Consider the following 18,458-nt stretch of genomic DNA (forward strand, 5'->3'; position numbering starts at 1 on the left):
TGGAGACATCCCTGTTTTAGAAACAGATTATTTGAGGTAATAACACCTTTGAAATGTGTTCAAGTGACAAAAACTCTGCTGAGCTCTTGTCACTTGGTATAAAGTGACAGTGGGCTGCAGCAGAATCTGTGTGTGTAAAGCATTTGGATGTACTGTCTGTATCGGTGAGGTAACCACAACGTAATACAGCACGGCTGAGTGCACTGTGGTGTCTAAAGAGGACATTAACACTATTTTGGAGAGGGAGTTGAATTGGAGATGGTTTTCAGTCTGATGCAGTTTAAGTATCCTGGCTAACTGGACCTGCAGTATATTTAGATTTGGATTTATGTTCTGTGAACAAACTCTCATGGATGCTTTTAGGCAGCAGAGGAAAGAATAGTAGTACTGCACCAACCAGATATTTCCAATAGAGTACTCAACCAAGTTTACTAGTGTGTGCAGCATGTGCAAACACAGACACACACTCTCCCCTATGTGAAAACCCAAGGCAGGACTGTGTGGCACTATAGGGGTTTGTTGTAACAAGAGAAGGAACCGGCAGGGCAGACAACTGTCTCTGGGGAAGACTTTTTACAAAGGGAGGTGAGAAAAAGGTAGTAGAGTATTATACAATGCTGGTGGAAGTGAAAATCAAAAGTTCAGTTTAGTGTCCAACCTTCCAAGATTACGGTTCTGATTTGTGATACGTGTTCCCCTTGGAAATACATCAAGATATTAATGATTTGCAATTAGATAATTTGATTTTGAAGTTTGAATATCACTCGCATAGGGAGTAATCACACATTTAACTCATTAGCTGCTCTCTAATTGTGATCATAGTTCATAGCTTTTGAAACCAAGCCAATTTAAATCAGGTTTAGCTTGTGTGCTTAGTTTAGTGGTAAATATTTAGTAATGGTGTAATTAACCAATCAAAGCACCAACATAGCTATACAGTTATGCCATGTGAGGTATATTTGATTGCTAATAAATCAATTACTATTTTTGTGGAAATTGGCCTCTTTGGAGGCACATTATCTCTGTCAACTTGGCTTGAGGGCACTCCATTACCTTCGTTCGGCCTGCCTACTGAGCAAAGTGTATGATGTTCAAATGCTTGCGTCAGTATGTTCAGCTTTTTGGGTATGTCTAAATAATTTATCAGTCAGCTGTTTCTGTGTGATAAGAAGCACTAGCTTGATTTAAAGCCTCTCTTCTTCCTGTCCGTTGCAAGCCCTGTTTATTTGTCTGCAGTTTTTATTGTCTGGAACATGTTGCATAGTGATTTCTTCACTTATGTTATTTTTTTGTTTGTAAAGCCATCAACCATTTGGTGTCATTTTCAACTCATCACTGAATTCTTGGTGGGAATTTATTAAAGCAAATTCCTTGCCTTTCTGACATTATCCTAATTTGAATCCACTCTCGTGTTAATTTATAATTGCTTAGTTAGTTGTTTTCCCTGAAAGGTTGTCTTGTCATTCAATAGGTTTTTCATTCCCTCTGATCCACAGGAAACGGCTGAGCTGCATTATGATTTAGCATGAGGCATTTTGTAGTAGACCGCAGTTGGCTGTGTAGCTGGGATTATGACTATAGCCATGGGATGATGTGGCTTTGGCTGTTGGTTGCCATTGTAATAGTGGTGTGCTTTGGCTGATAAGATTATGGCTGTGACACATTAATTTATGAGTGTTGTTCAACAAACTACAATAGTCAAATCCAGATCATCATATACTAAACAACTGCAACCGTAGTCTGAACAATAATCATAGCACCACAGCTTCACCCGCCACCCCAGGCAAAGCAGCAAAACTTTAATGCATAATGTAAAGTGTCACGTCATCTCTTTCTGTAATATCTGCAGAGCATTTTCCCTGAACTGGCAGTGTATAACGTGCATTCATTCCATATTCCATTATGCATCACGGGACTGAAAAAAAATACAAACCCTTTTTTACATATTTTTACATTTTCTTTTCTTTATATTTATACTTACGTCAATTTAAAGCGAGACAATGCAAAAGTAGCTCAGGAAAAAAAATAAAAAGTGTGACCTTTTGGCTGCTCTGGAAGTTTGTGTTTTTCCTGAGAGGAAAACATATTTGCATAATAAGATTACACATTTATTCATTGGTAATATACCCTTAAACACAAAAAAAGAAGCTAGTCTATCTTTGTGCCGAAACCCCTTTGTGTGTCAGAGGGCAAGTTACTTATTGTGGTTTAGTTCAAGAGGTTGGAAATGGACTGGGGGCAATTTGAAAGTCGAGGGTGTTGGATTTATCATAGTGTCCATTTATTATATAATTATATATAATTGTTCTCGCTTAGGGATGTTCTCTCTCAAAAATAAAATGTAAAAATGCTGTAATGGACAGTAACTAGCAATAAACATTCAAAATGCCTTCGTAGATCCCTGATAATGCAGATTACATTTCTGACTGGATAATCTATTTATGGATTATCTGTGTCTGAGACCGGCGTGCTATGGCGGTATCATGGAAAGATCACGCTTTTGATTGATTTAATAAGTGAAGTCATGAGGTCATATTGATTGTTGTAGTGGCCACTGAGACCAATAACTATAACATGTGTCCTATGATAAATAACAAGCAGAGGAATTTATAAAAAATAAAAAATGCCCTTTATTTCCCTTTTGTTTCACTCTATATGTGAATTGCTACAGTGGCGAAAAATGGAATTAGTTCAAGTAGGATAAGAAATAATTTAACTTTTTTTTATTGAGGTCCATTTCATGTCTGTACTACGGAAAGTGCTGTTAGTACACACACACACACTCACACACACGCACACACACACGCACAATATGATTCAGTTGACAATTGGCAAGACTTGACCAATCATATTTGACTATGAACATTTTTAGTCCAGGACACCCCGAGAATAAATCATAAGTGTAACACAAAAGAGATGCTTATGAAATGACAACAGGAGTGGTGGTGATGGGAAAACTGAATGCTGGGACAGGTCAATGAGCCATCCTGAACCAGGATATCCTGGAATGTGTCAGACCTTTTCAACAGTATCTGCTATCTCTCAAATATCTTCTGTCTCACTTCTCTACACATCTACTGCCTGTTTCTTGTGCTCAGTTTTATTTGGTTTTCATCTACTCATTCCTGCAGTGTAGTAATTTTTTTTTATGTTTTCTCCTTCTGAATACACACATACCTCTGCCGTTATATCAATCTTCAATATTCTAATGTGACCGCGGTGTATAGCTTAACTTTAGCTCTTTTTTTTTTTACTGCTGATTGCATTCACCCTTTAACAATCTAAGGTAATGTCCATTTGTTAAGATTATTGTTAAGACTATTTTGGCTGTAGGTAATGTAGGATCCAGTGTTTTTGGAGATTGACCAATACAATCCAATAAAGTGACTACACTTTTTAAAAAAAAGCTAATTTCTGGTTAAATGTGGCTACTAGCTACCTCTGAAAGGATAGGTGATTAAAAATAACTAATAATTAATTAAAGTAGCAAGCAGTAGACCACTAGATTTTGATAGTCAATAGTTAATCTACATTTTCCCTATGATGTTTTTTTTGTCCTTTTCAAATTGCGCTAATTTAAGAAATACAAAATAGTACAATCCATAAAGGGCTCAGTATGAGGTATCAATGTGAACATTATTTAAGTTATTTGGAGGAAGCTCATGCCTATGCTTGTGACTACTTCAGAGAGTCCTGATGAGGAGTATGCCTCTGAAATGCTCCCTGCATTGCCTCAGGTTTCTGTGAAGCTCGTGGCTCATGTGCACCTCATGTGATGCATTTTTTTTCCTTTTGACATGGTTTTGTGTTATAGAGAGGATTATAAAAAAAAAAATGGTAGTTTGGCCGTGCACAAATCCTCATGTGCTTTTCCTCATGATATAATTATTCTAACTCATCGAGTAACACCCAGCGCAGAAACATTGTGAAGCTCAGTAAAACATTTGTGAATGACGCTGCTTATTCTGCTTAATTACCTGTTATATCAAAGTGCAAAGGAGGACATTGACATTGAAAGGTTGAGGGTGTGAATCGTGACCTGTCAGTGTCAACTTTGCATTTGGGTTTTAATTGCTATGCTGGTTACACATTTTCTCCTGTTTTTCTCTTCAGATATTTTAACTTGCGGATGAAGAGAGATACAACTATATTTTCTCCAGATCTCATCATTGAGGTTTCGGGTGAGGAGGCACCCATTGATACTTCACATATTTACAGTGGAGAAGTCTTTGGTAAGTCCAGCGGTTTTCACACACTACATCCTGGGCAGAAGCTTTTATTTTCAATTAAATTGAAACCCTCTATCATCATTTTCTTTGCAGCATAATTTAATAGTTTATAAGAGAAAAAAAAAACAATAAGTTTGTTTTTGTCTAGTAGCTATAAACATCACAAAACAACACACAGTGGTACTTTTACCTTTCATCCTGTTACTCCCTCTGCTCTCAATCCCTTCCCTTCCTGGACGTCTTCCTGCTGCCGTCTTCAGCAGAGTTAAAATGAACAACAGACGGGGGGATCGGTTCTCTTTGTTAATAGCTCGCCGTCCATGTTCTGGTCTGTGTCTAGGTCCAGATACTATACAAAAACCTGACCTAGAACAGGTCACAAAAGAATAGTCAACACACCCCAAAGGTTAACAGCAGCACAGCACACACAGCTCTAGGTTACACATAAACAATTCAACCCACTCAGGGGGAAAACAAAGACAAAAACCTACACGCAACAAAACCGAACATAAAACATGTAGCGTCTAACGGAAGCTAATCAAATGTTAACCCGTCTGTCTACCTACATGTACGTCAATAATAATAATAATAATAATAAAGCAATATACCCGTGGGTTACATATACATTGGATGTGTTCTTTATACTATGACAGTTTTCTTAAGATTATATCTAATTTGCAATACATGCTTGCGGTATTGCAATGTATTTCAATGGATTGAATCGTAACGTCTGTTTCATGATACATATTGTATTGCCAGATTCTTACCAATACACATTCTGCACCGTTCTCTTTATTCATCTCAAAGGTTTTATAAATTAAATTATTAAATACCACTGTAATCATAGCCATTCTTTAAAATGCATACAATGCAAGAGTTGTCATACTTTATGCAAATACCACTGTCTATTTGGTCAAATTGTATGCTGACCAGATTTATTTTCATAAACTGCTTGAATATGTAGATCAGTTTCATTGTGTTCTTGATATAAAAGGTTTTTACTTTGATCTTTAGATTTTTTTGAGACAGACTATGTTGTGTTTGCTCATCATATTTTGTGCTTCAGGTGAAAAGGGCACACTGACCCATGGCTCTGTGGTCGATGGGCGCTTTGAGGGCTTCATTAAAACTCACCAAGGAACATACTATGTCGAACCCTCCGAGAGGTACCTAAAGAATAAGAATGTGCCATTCCACTCCATCATCTATCATGAGGATGACATCAGTAAGTATTTGACATTGCTCTTGCAATGGCACTTCATTTCCAGATAATATTTACACTTGTGGCGAAAGATTGTGACATCCTTGCCTTTAGATATGCCAGGACATGTTGCTTTTTAACAGGAGTCTTTTTGTAATGCCTGTCTGTAGGCTGAAGATTTTGACTTTTATAATAATATTTTGAATTTGGTTCTGGGTCATGGACATGGATAAGGTGGTCAGTATTTATACTAAATGCAGTATTAGAGCAGCAGGACACAGCAAAAATGTATCTATTGCTGTCAGACTACAACCAAATAAAGACTGCTCAGGACACTGCAGCAAGTCAACTCTGAAAATGTTGATGAATAGATTTTAGACAGAAAAGGTGTGGTTTTGGTGGGTGAACAACATGTCGAGTAGAAACACAATCCAGTGACTAGAGATTCATGATTCCAGCAGACTGAAAGTCTGATATGAACCCCGCCCTGGCTTTTGGCTGTGTGAGCGTGTGCATGTGAGTTTTTGCATGCACACTTGTTCCAGAAAAGTGATTAGCAGGACACACCTGCATAAACATAAACACACACATATGCATTGACACAGACAAAGGGGATTCTTCCTTTGTCTTCTTCACAAGAAAAGTCAAGCAAATGCATTTCAAACCAACGTGCACATTTGTTCCCACATGCATGCATCTTAAAGCAGCAATATATGACATCCAGATCAATAATGAAGCAGGAAACAGCGCTATATTTTCCACCTGAGCAGAGATTGAAGCTCCCCTTCGCTTTTATTGTTATACCGGAGACTTTCCTTGCTTTGTGGACATAGAATCACTCTGCACTGCTCTCGTATGGCGGTTACAGCTGATAATGTCATCCCAAAAGGCAGCGACATTGCAGAAGCGTAGCACCCATCCTTCGGTTCCACCCCTCTATTCACTCTGCCAGAATGTTTGCCTTAGTGTATTACGGAAAAATAGGTTGTTTACCTTTTATTCTTAGATCCTCGTGAAATAAAAGTAAAATATTGCTGAAAAATCCATTCATTATTATAAAAAGCATATTCTCTGATTTATAGATTACAGTATTAAACACGGTTAAAATGTGCCCTGACCTGACTATCACACTATAGTGGTAACAGTTAATCGCTGTATGAGCAGTTTGAGCTGTACTCAAATTGTCCTCTTAGAGAATGCAACTACAGTTTTAGATTTGACTCATGTCTGTCTACCATCAATAATATCTTGATTTTTATTGTGCTGGTATTAGTGAAAAGAGGAAGGATGGTCCTCTTTTTGGTCTCTCTGCTTTTCTTCCAATTCTTTTTCACTTCTGTCCAAATTGCAATCGTCTTAGGATTAGTAGTTAAATGAGACTGCATTCACTGTAAGGGAAAAAAAAACACCTCATCTCCGTTCAGTTTAACCAACACAGAACTGAATCTTTACTGAATGACCAACAATTGTTGCCAGACATTCAGCCCGATGTCTTACCCCACTATTCATGGGATCTTAAATTTAGCAATTACAAACTGCAATTGACTATTTCATCATCAACATATAACATCATCAATGTAGAAAGCGCATTGATTTAGCCCAAAAAAGTATTGCATCATTTAAACATAAAAAAGCAATTGTTTAACCCATTTTGTATATCAGCATCTTAAAATAATAGAAATAACCAGCACCTATCTTATATTTTAATGCATTTGGTTGTAACAACTGCTTAGATGAAACAATTTGTGGTATTTTGTTTTTTACATTCAGTTTGTAACATTTTCATTTTAGATAAGCCCAAAATAAACATTTATTCTTCGTCATCAGTCTCTTTGTTCATATCTCTTTTATCTAAAATAGCTTTTTCACAGTGGTCAGGAAACTTTGAATCGTACATTATTTGACGTTGGATTATCATATAGGTGTGGCAAGTAGTGAACTGAGTTGTGCTATCAGCAGAGGTGGTGATTATGTATCATGAGACTTATCCCATCTTGTTTTTGTGGTCCAGTAAAGACAGCTGCTGAAGCCAGATGGCCACGCTGCAGTGGGGCACAGGTTCATATGTTGTAGAAGTGTGTTGAAAAATGCATTCATTTTGTACACTGTGTTCAGTCTAGATATTCCTAAGTAGTCTACTAGTTTTGTTTGATATCAGAAGTGTTTAATCCTAAAAACAGGAAATTATATATTGTACATCATAAACTCTGTCTTATGTACTGTTTACGTTTCATTGCAATGTGCGTACGAGCTTGAAGGAAACTCTGTTACACAGCAGTTGTATATTGTAAAAAGGCTGGTTTGAACAGAGAACCAATGTTTTCAGATGACGATGACTTGTCCGTTGGAGTTGTAGAGAGAAAAGCCATATCATTCCAGCTTTTTTTAATTTTTATGCAGCTTCTCTTAACACCCGACTCACCCTGATTCACCTTCTCCAGCCCACCCACATGGTTCAAAAGAGATCCATGATGGCAGTGTAAGCCCTTCACAACCATTCTCTTAAATCCTCCCTATCTGCCAGATTATCCTCATAAGTATGGCTCAGAGGGCGGCTGCGCTGACCACTCCGTGTTGGAGAGGATGAGGAACTACCAGGCAACTGCAGTAGAAGACTCAGTGAAAGTAAGTGCCAGCATCACAGCAAAGCCCCTCCCCCTTCTTCCAGCTCATAATGACACAGATGGACAAGACTCGTTGGATTAAAAAGATCTTATCTCATATCCAAACTACCTTACACCAACAGTATAGGCATGTACAGTATATTTTAGCACAGGTGTACACACTTTCAATCCTAACTATTACATTGAATATTGAAGCCATGCCAACATTTTAAAATTGCAGTCTAACGTTCAAGCACCAATCTCTTTTGTTGGGCTTCCTGAGCCTGGTGCTCAAAACATTGCACATCAATACAAAGCATTCTAACAGGAGCTACTTCGTGTGCAGATCTGTCTGTTTTAATTCTGCAAGATATTTCTCTGATCCAGCACTTTTCCGATCAAATACTGGATCTTGTTGAACTTTTAAAATATGTGTCCCCACTCCATCTTCCTTCCGTTTAAAGGAACAGGGTACCAAAAGCGTTTTGGTACAGGATGTGAACAGTGTGTCGAGGAAAGAGGAGAGCTCCCATGGTCCTGTTATTCTGAGGAGAAAGAGGGCAGCTGCGAAAGAGAAAAACACTTGCCAGCTCTTCATCCAGACGGACCACCTCTTCTTCAAATACTATGGCACCAGAGAGGCTGTCATTGCCCAGGTATGCACACAGTGTTGACTTGAACCTATAAACCAGCGGTTCTCAGCGGGTCTGGCTCCGGGACCCACCATCACCCTTAATGACAAGCCGCGACCCAAATCGATTAACATTCTCAACTTCTCAAATGTATTTAATGAAAAGATGGTGCAGTTTGAACCTGGGATAGTATGGAGACAGTAGTGTTGCATGCTGGGTGTGTGATTGTGTGTGTGTAGGGGTGTTGAAGGTGCATAACAAAACAATAAGATAAGTGACAGAACCTAAACTAACTCTGCTGGCCCAGGTGCATAATAGCCACACAGGAATATCAGTATACTCCTTTCAAGGATTTACGTTTTGGTGCCATGCTGTTAAATCACGCTCGAAAACAGCTTAATCTGCAAGTGAGTAACGCAGCGTCCCCTTGGTATTGGACCACACAAAAAATGAAAAAACAAAACCAGTTTTATTTTTAAAAAAATGACTGGATACATCCGTCTCTGCGTCTGAGCATCTTATTCTTGACACATGTCAGAGGCTACGTGAGAACGTTGCCTCAAAAATGAAACTTAAATGTACCTTTTTAAGTCTGCCGGTGTTCTGGATTAAAATCAAGGCAGAACGTCCTAAAATCGCTCAAAAACTCTAAAAACATGCAAGAAACACCCAAACCATGAGTGTGAGTACAGACCGCAAAGAGTAGTTTAACAGTCAGTCAGTGATTTCTTAACAACAGGTTTTAGAGTAAATTTAACATGTTCTGTGAAGCACAGAATGTAGTCGGGGCTGACGATGTCAGAAGGAGGGCCGGCTGGTGATTTAGGTGGGCCGGCCCCAACCCCGTCGGCCTACCGGGGATTTCCCCGGTCTCCCCTATGGCCTGTGCGCCCCTGGTCTGACCCAACCTCGCACATTCTGCTAAAAACATGGAGGGACGAGCTGGCGAAAAAAAACGAGACTCTGCTGCATAAAAAAGTCCCTTCAAAATAAAATCGCACGATTAAAAAATATTTTTTTCGACTTCTTTTTTGCCCAAGCTTTGGCCCGTGACCCATTTTAAACCCACCAGTTGAGAACTACTGCTATAAACTCAATCATTTTAATGTATTCAAATGGCAGCCAAAGCTTAGTGTCTGTAATGTTGCTTCTTGGCTTACTACAAATCTAATCGATCACTTTCTTCACAGATATCCAGTCACGTAAAGGCTATTGACTCGATTTACCAGGCCACTGACTTCCTGGGCATTCGAAACATCAGCTTCATGGTTAAAAGGATCAGGGTGAGTTAAAGATTCAGTTTTGTATAACAAATGACCTGAAAGGAATCAAGCTGCTAATATGAGTGAAGAAGTTAACCTTGTCTTTTTTAGCAGTGAACATTTTGGCGTTGATCTTACTCAGCGTGAACTTTTTTCAGGCCTTGTAGTTTCTATAAATTGTATCTGCTAATTTACCAGTTTTGGGGCCTCTCTCCTCCCTCTTTCCTCTTGTGTGATTGTTCAACTCTCCTTTATTTAGATAAACACAACCAACGATGAAAAAGACTCAACTAACCCTTTTCGCTTTGCCAACATCGGAGTGGAGAAGTTTTTGGAGCTTAACTCTGAGCAGGACCACGATGACTACTGCCTCGCCTATGTCTTCTCTGACCGTGACTTTGATGATGGGGTCCTTGGCTTGGCTTGGGTTGGGGCTCCTTCAGGTTGGTACGCACACCAATCACGCACACAGACAACCCTGATAATGACTTACTGTGTTGCTAAGAGAGATTTAAGCCGGTTGGAGGCTTTCTAACACAGCCACTTACTCCAGGTCATCAAGTTAAAAGGCATTCTTCCAATTTGTTACCCTGATATTTTGCTGGATACATTTTCATCAATTATTTTGTTGAATTTTAGTGGAGTTTTGTTTAAGATCTGAGAGCTCAGCATCTTTAGCAGAATGCTGGAGTGAGTGGGTGGACTGCTGGTTGGATAAAATGGTATGATTTGCATTATGGCAAAATGGATTTTGCCAGAAAATGAATTCAAGTCCCCACAATGTGACTGTAACATTTATAACAGAGCTGTATAGCAACACAAACATTGTGGTCTTCTGATCTATCCTGAAGTTTACAAAAATGTCAGTTAGTATGCAAATTTAAGTAAAACCAGAATCGAAACGAGAATGATTCAAACAATTTTTCCGCTGAGATTAGCTGCCAATAATTCCGTGGTTCTGGCGCATATACAGATGTACTTTTTGGATGAGTTTTGCCTATTTTACTGTCCACACCGACTGTTAACCTGCATTCAACCAAAGCCAAACGTGTCTACAAATAGAGAGCAAAAGCATCTGATTCAAAAATCGAGTCCAGAGGCCTGTCTCACGAAGCTGGATTTCAGCTTAGCGAGGTAACTTCTGGATGAACTCTCACGAAGCTGGTTCACTTCACTACTTAAACTGAACGCCTAACCTGCTCCGGAGCAGGTTAAGTTCCCGGATAAGATCTCAGCGGGGATATAAAACGCTTACTGACCAATCATTGTCTTTGAAAAATGACCCGCCCATTTCTACAGAATCCCGTTGAGGAAAGCGCACGGATAGTAAGAGCAGCGCTCCGCAGAGAGCGCGTGTTTCGTGACCGGCAAAAGCATACATCATACATGTAGCCTGAAAGATATTATAATAAACTCACTGACTGCTTTGAACTATGTTCTTGTGTTTCGTTTTAACTTGCTCCCATGTTCTTTAAGCTCCACTGGGGTTGCAACTGAAATGAGGTTAAATTGTTAAAACGAAAAGATAATCAAAATAGTCACATACATTTGAGACAGCGATTTAATATTACAATCCCAGTAATTTACGCATTGACAGAATTGCGGTTTTTTTTTTTGCCACAATTCCTCGCGGCTTCTGGCTGTTGCAGCAGAGTTGCTTTTTGCTTGTATTCTTTTTCTATATTTTTTGTACATTCTTAAGATCATGGTTTGCTCGTCCGTTGTAAAATACGTTATTCTTGGCGGCTTCTCCCTGGTGCACGATTGGTCAAACTGAGTTAACTCCGCCCCTTTTATGTGCACGACCACAGATCTAGATGAGACACTCCTGGGTTAACGTAACAAGTTCATAACCGGCTTCGTGAGACCAAAAAGCGAGATCGCGGACTTCTGGTTAAGTGCAGCTGGGTAACAGAGGGAAACCCCGAGTATGTTAACCCAGCTTCATGACACAGGCCTCTGTTGCCTACAGATTCTGCTTCCGTTTGCATAAATCTATTCATAAAGAGTACATTTATGATGGCTTCTCCTTTCCATTTCTTTAAATAAGTTCAGATACCATCATCTCAACTTGAAGAATACAGCATCAAACACAGACAATCAATACGGGCAAATTGGCACTGCTGTAAGCTGAAAGAATCGATTGAGGATAGGAGATGGAGAATAAAATGGGCTGCAATGAGCTGTGGGTGATTATTTGAACAAAGGGAGGCTATCAGGGACGCTGGCCGAGCACAACGAAAATGTATCTTATTTGATGTGAACAGCTGTTTTGTTGCTTTAGTAGAGGAGTGGCACAAGAACACACACACGTGCAGTAAACACAATGTGCAGCCATATTTGTGTACACTTACACACAATGGACACACTGTTTATTGCTTTAAGTGCTTGGTTTCTTGGCTTTGTTTCTGTGCGGCTCGGAGCTGAATTTGCCTCCTTATGACTGGGTTTATGGATTATGGGAACAACTGCAATGGCAACATGCTTACTGTTAACTGTGACTGCAAGCGTCTTATTGAGAGAGAGAGAGAGAGAGAGAGAGAGAGAGAGAGAGAGAGGGAGAGGGAGAGGGAGAGTGGGAGAGAGAGAGAGGCAATGTACGCAACACTTTAGGTTGACTGGTTGGTGGAGTGATGCAACAACAAGGTGATAATTCTAGTTATTTATCTTCCACAGGAAGCTCTGGGGGCATCTGTGAAAAGAGCAAACTGTACTCTGATGGGAAGAGAAAGTCTCTGAACACTGGTATCATCACCGTGCAGAACTACGCCTCTCATGTCCCTCCCAAGGTTTCCCACATTACTTTTGCTCATGAGGTTGGGCACAACTTTGGCTCTCCTGTAAGTACTATACATTTAAAACACTGACCTTTACTAGTAAACTTCATTCCTTTTAGCAGCCGTGCTATATACTATATGCATCTCTCTCTTAAGTCTCTCCGCCCTCTGTCTTTTACTTGCCTACTGTTTCACAGCATGACTCTGGGATTGAATGCACCCCTGGAGAGTCTAAGTTGCAGGACAAAAAGGAGCGGGGCAACTACATCATGTACGCAAGAGCCACATCAGGGGACAAGCTCAACAATAACAAGTTCTCTATCTGCAGCGTCCGAAATATTAGCGCCGTTCTGACGAAGAAGAGAAATGACTGTTTTGTTGGTAAATTCTCTTTTACAAAACATATCTGTCCCCTGCTGCGTGTGTGCGAGATATTCTGTCTTCATGCTGTTGTGTCTTTGTGTACAGAGTCTGGCCAGCCTATCTGTGGTAATGGACTAGTGGAAGAAGGAGAAGAGTGTGACTGCGGCTACAGTGATCAGTGTAAAGACCCCTGCTGTTTTAACGCCAATGAAGGGGAGGGCAAAAAGTGCAAGCTCCAACCTGGCAAAATCTGCAGGTCAGATGAGATTAGCATACTATGATAAGAGTTATTTAGCACAACTATTGCTGTTAATAGCATTTGTTTGACTGCATATATATGTAATTTTTGTTCTGCAGTCCCAGCCAAGGCCCATGTTGCACACCAGCGTGTATTTACAAGAACACGAATGACGCATGCAGACTGGAGTCCGAATGCGCCCAAGAGGGCAGATGTAATGGAGCTACTGCTCAATGTCCGACCTCTGAACCAAAGGCAAACTTCACCTCTTGCCACGCCGAAACACAAGTCTGCCTCAATGGGGTATGTTGTGGCTCAGTGGTTAGCATGCCCGTCTTTCGATCAGAGGATCGGTGGTTCGATCCCCGGCTCCGACTTAACCCCTAATTGCTCCCCATCGCTGTGTCTACGGTGTATTGAGCGACAATATAAGTCGCTTTGGATAAAAGCGCCAGCTAAATGACATGTCATGTAATAACCCTCTTTCTGTGTCTGCTATGTGAAGTTTGTAAGCTTTGTATTTCAAGTAAACCTTTTGAAAAAATTAAAAATCCCTGTATACTTGTTTGGAACAGGTATGTTCTGGTTCCATTTGTGAAAAGTACGGTCTGGAGGTTTGCACCTGTGCCAGCGAAGACGGCAAGGATGAGGCAGCTGAGCTGTGTCACGTGTGCTGCATGGAAAAAAGTGAGTTTTAAAACTGCTCCTGGATCAAAATACTCAATCAGAGCAGTAATATCAAGCTAGAATCATGTGATGACATCATTGACAATAGCTGTGTCATGTTCAGGCTGAAGAACTGAGGTATTGTCAGCATCCAAAACGTCACTTACTCTCCCTCTGCCCTCAGTGAGACCCAGCACCTGCAGCAGTACAGGCTCAGATAAATGGACCCAATTCTTTAACAAGAAGACAACAACGCTGCAGCCCGGCTCCCCCTGCAATGACTTTAAGGGCTACTGTGATGTGTTCATGAGGTGTCGTCTGGTGGACGCCGACGGGCCTCTGGCAAGGCTGAAGAAAGCCATCTTCAATGCAGAGCTCTATGAAAATATTGCAGAGTGGATAGTGGTGAGTGCCCCGGGACAGCAAATGCGACAAAGACCTGTCAACACAATGACACGTATACAGATAAACACTTTCTAGCATGTTTTTTGCACCGGTATCTAGATATCTTTTAATTAGAGCTGTGAAAAATAACGTGTTAATGCCCTATGATTAAATTAAAGGATTAATTAGTTAATTTTTTTTAACTCATGAGCAGAATGAGCTTCCAATATACCTATTGAACTATTTCCGCTGTAATGCAGCTATATATATATATATATATATATATATATATATATATATATATATATATATATATATATATATATATAAACTTTTTTGGGGTAGTTTAATACAACTTTTTTATGAGCTAAAGATCGTTTAGATGCTTGACCGTGGAGCGGGATGAAACGATAACGGGGTTCACCTCACGGCCTGTAGTTGCATTGTTTACAACAGCAGCCCAATGTATAAATGACTGCGTATATCCGGCTTTTATCATGAATCTTTATGTTTTCACTAAAAAATACCGAGAATATCAGTAATATGGGATTAATCATGATTAATCCACAGAAGTCTGTGATTAATCTGATTAAAAATTGTAATCATTTCACAGCCCTACTTTTAATATATTCTCTGTTATCCAGGCGCACTGGTGGGCAGTGCTGTTGATGGGCGTTGCTCTTATTATGCTAATGGCTGGCTTCATCAAAATCTGCAGCGTCCACACCCCCAGCAGCAACCCCAAACTGCCCCCACCAAAGCCTCTGCCAGGTACAGTACATCATATGTGTTTATATTTACGTGTATGTTTACATACATCCACTTTAGATGCATAGTTGAGTGCAGCTTAAGGAGACGGATGTTACATGTTGAGGGACTTGGTTTTGTTGTTTCAGGTGTAGGGGGTCGGGAAATGTGACTATTTGCTATTCAGTTTTAAGATTTTACATGTTACGACTATCTTTGCCTCATCTTCTGCTGTGGGAACCTTTGATCTTGTCGAAATGTTGACCCTCACTGAGATGTTTATGACCTGTAGGTACACTGAGGAGGAAAAGGCAGCAGCGAGCAAACCAAGAGGCACAGGGCCAGCGCCACCAACGTCAGCACAGAGAGAACTATCAAATGGGACAGCTGAGACGCTGAGACTCTGGTCTGCTATTTGCCTTGTTTCTTCCTTGTGCCTACAATTTGAGCACGTCAGTCCAAAGAGTTACCTTTACCACCTATTGCAAAATTCAAAGAACTTGCAACTGGATCAATTTCACTGGACAAAGCCCAACGTGTTGTGTTGGGCCTAGCAAACTCACTCAGTTTTTATAGGAAGTAAATAAATACCTTTTCCAAGGAAAGACAGGAGGAGAAATTCCCTGATGTCTGTTATGTGGTCTTAATATTTGAGTGCTTTTTTGTTTTATACCAGAACGGAGAAAAGAGATGCAGCTTTGTACTAGTCGCCCTCCACTGTCCTTAATCATTACTACCTTTTTATTGTCCTGTTCTTCCTCTCAGCCAAGTGCTGCCATCATCAGCACGATGGCAGAACTGCAAGTCACATTGGTATTTACTGCCACCAAAAAACGCATTAAGATATTCCGTTGTTTTTTTTACCAATGTAATTACATTATTAATCAAAACACCATCAAACGCTTTTAATTTCAAAGCATGAATATTCCATCAGTGTGCAATTGTACAGGTGTTGCAGTAGTTTTCTTTTTTTGCGTTTCAAATGAAATTGATTTTCTTAAAGATTATTTACTGTTTTAATTCACTTTCTCAGGATTAATACAACAACAGCGAACAAGTGTATGAAGTAGAAAAGATGACTGCATGTGTATTTCAGAGTACAGCCCCTCCTGCTGAAGCCCGTACAGAAGGGTTGATGTTGGGATGGAGAGGACAGGCGTTATGGAAAGAATTTAGATGAATGAGTTTAATGTAATTATTATGTCATCTGTTATCAGATGACGGGGAGATGGATTATCTGGACGTGTGTATATATATGATATGGTTTTGCAGCTGCGTTTACATAAATATAAAGTCTTTGTACTGCAGATTGTGTCTTAACATTCAGAGTTATGAAAGTGCAACCAAAACATAGAATGTGTTCAAACTTAACTCTGAGCACTAAAAAGGCCTGCGTATATAAGAAGTTATTACAGAAAAAAAGTGTCCGATTGGGCCTTGTCCTGCCCATATTTTCACTTGTTGTATTCTGTCCACTTTTTGAATTTCACACACTGTTGTGTAAGAAATGATAAAATCTGTTAAAACCACTGAAGAACAGTTGGGTGCTCTCAGCCTCTGTATTCAGATGAGAAACCTTTCTGGTTTAAATGTGATTTAGCTTTTATTGATTTCACTTGCAGTTCAGATTATTTGTATTTGAGGAGGAATTGAATCAATTGAGGATAACTAGAGCTTCTAATTGTGTTGTTGCTTTATTACTGCTGTTAAAAGACATTTACCAGAGCGAACAATCACTATTCGTTGACCATCCACTGCTACTCTGTCCTTTCTTTTCCTCCTGTTTAGGATTTTCTCACAAACTTTGTTTCCCTTGTTACACCCTCTTGTTTTGTGTAACTGCAGTAAAGTGTGCCTACTCAGAGAGGTTTGACTGAAGTTAGTGTCAGTGCTCTTTACCGAGACTGAAATCATGTTCGAGCTGGCAGTTAGTCCAAACACTGTTATCAGTCTGGACTGCTTGGAAATGACGATTGATATATATCGCATTAAAATCCAATGTTAGAAAATCAATTTTTCATACTATACTTCATAATTTGTGTCAGAGTTTTAGAGATCATAATTATTATTTACTTTGTATAATGTTTTAATTTTCACAAATTCTAATTTGGCTTAACTCGAGTTTTCCGTCGTCTCCAACTTGGGTCAACTTGACTGACTGATGGACGAGAGGGCAGAAGACTACCAGTTGAGACTACAACAATATGTACATCTATAGTTTCTTTAAATTATTTTTGGAAGTAACAACTTGGTGGAACAAAGACAGACTTATTTTTGTTGGTTTATCTTTGCAAAAGTGTTGTATGGAGCTCAGCTTCAGCTCAGCTTTGTGTTGTTTGCAAGACGTTGCGTCATTGATCAGATAGATTCTATGCACAGTATCACAAAGCTCAACAGCCAACAATTTAGCCTCTTTACAGAGAAATGCCTTCAATGTTTTACCCTAAGTGGGCACATGGAATATTCTGTTGTGTTTTCAGTACGAACTAGTTACCTATGTCTATGTGCTGCAGCAAAGTTTTTGAACAGGCAAAAATACAATCCTCTGTTTCTTCTTTTACTGATTTTGTTTGTCTTTCTGGTGCTACTGGTAGTGCTTTTTCTTGGGTCGGAGCTTAAAATATATTTTTTGTTATCTTTGGCAAATTTTAAAAGTGTGTGTGTGTGTGTGTGTGTGTGCGCGTGTGTGTGTGCGCGTGCGCACACTTCTTTTTTAATCATCCATTTTATTCACATGGTAAGATACGGACAATACTAGGTGTAAGGGTATAGTACTCTGGGATTTCTTTTTCTGTTTCACATGTGTCGCTGTGATGTTGAGAAAATGTGCACTGAAGTGTAAGTGGTGTAAACAAATAATCCAAAATGGTAAAGATTCTGTACTACTGTCTGATTTTAATGTCTCCTGTGTCGTATACAGTGTCTTCGCTGGTCTTTTAGGTTTTCTTTACATTTGTTGGTCTGTTTTTCATTCTGCTTACTTTGAAAATGTTACCTAAGTTGCAAAGTTATTGTGCAAAAATAAAATTTCTTTTGAATTACTTGAAATGCATTAATAAACCAGAATTGATCAAACGTATGTTTTCTCTGTTTTGCATAACAGTCAAAGGAAGTCTCATAAACGTCAGGTTGGAGTACTTTGTTTGTGTTTAAGTCATGTGTCATTACGCTATAAAAGTAAGACACCCAGGGCAGCGATGACATCACAGGAGGGTCTGACATGAGCTTGTATTTATTTCAGTGTTGTTTGAACCTGCTTCTGAGTTTACAGATGTAAGAAATACAAACCACAAAACAGAATGGAAAATAATGGGTGTGTGTATATATATATATTCTATATTTAATCTTCAGTCTGT

General features: G+C 39.5%; 1 protein-coding gene across 2 annotated transcripts in view; it reads left to right on the forward strand.

The window, feature by feature from the left end:
• adam10a (ADAM metallopeptidase domain 10a) overlaps positions 1-18,407 on the forward strand; it is a 25,115-nt gene extending 6,708 nt beyond the window's left edge. For both annotated transcript variants that reach the window (XM_068574367.1, XM_068574447.1), the window contains 14 exons: positions 4,114-4,232; positions 5,296-5,454; positions 7,955-8,055; positions 8,498-8,689; positions 9,856-9,948; positions 10,187-10,370; positions 12,604-12,767; positions 12,902-13,085; positions 13,173-13,323; positions 13,425-13,608; positions 13,881-13,992; positions 14,156-14,376; positions 15,000-15,126; positions 15,395-18,407. In XM_068574367.1, the coding sequence (XP_068430468.1) occupies positions 4,114-4,232; positions 5,296-5,454; positions 7,955-8,055; positions 8,498-8,689; positions 9,856-9,948; positions 10,187-10,370; positions 12,604-12,767; positions 12,902-13,085; positions 13,173-13,323; positions 13,425-13,608; positions 13,881-13,992; positions 14,156-14,376; positions 15,000-15,126; positions 15,395-15,501 (2,098 nt within the window). In that variant the 3' untranslated portion in view covers positions 15,502-18,407. The remainder of the gene's footprint in view (positions 1-4,113; positions 4,233-5,295; positions 5,455-7,954; positions 8,056-8,497; positions 8,690-9,855; positions 9,949-10,186; positions 10,371-12,603; positions 12,768-12,901; positions 13,086-13,172; positions 13,324-13,424; positions 13,609-13,880; positions 13,993-14,155; positions 14,377-14,999; positions 15,127-15,394) is intronic.
• The last annotated feature ends 51 nt before the right edge of the window (positions 18,408-18,458 follow it).

Source organism: Clinocottus analis, unplaced genomic scaffold (assembly GCF_023055335.1).
Source record: "Clinocottus analis isolate CAN_PGR_092001 unplaced genomic scaffold, fCliAna1.0.p SCAF_1, whole genome shotgun sequence".
In the NCBI taxonomy this organism is placed as follows: domain Eukaryota; kingdom Metazoa; phylum Chordata; class Actinopteri; order Perciformes; family Cottidae; genus Clinocottus; species Clinocottus analis.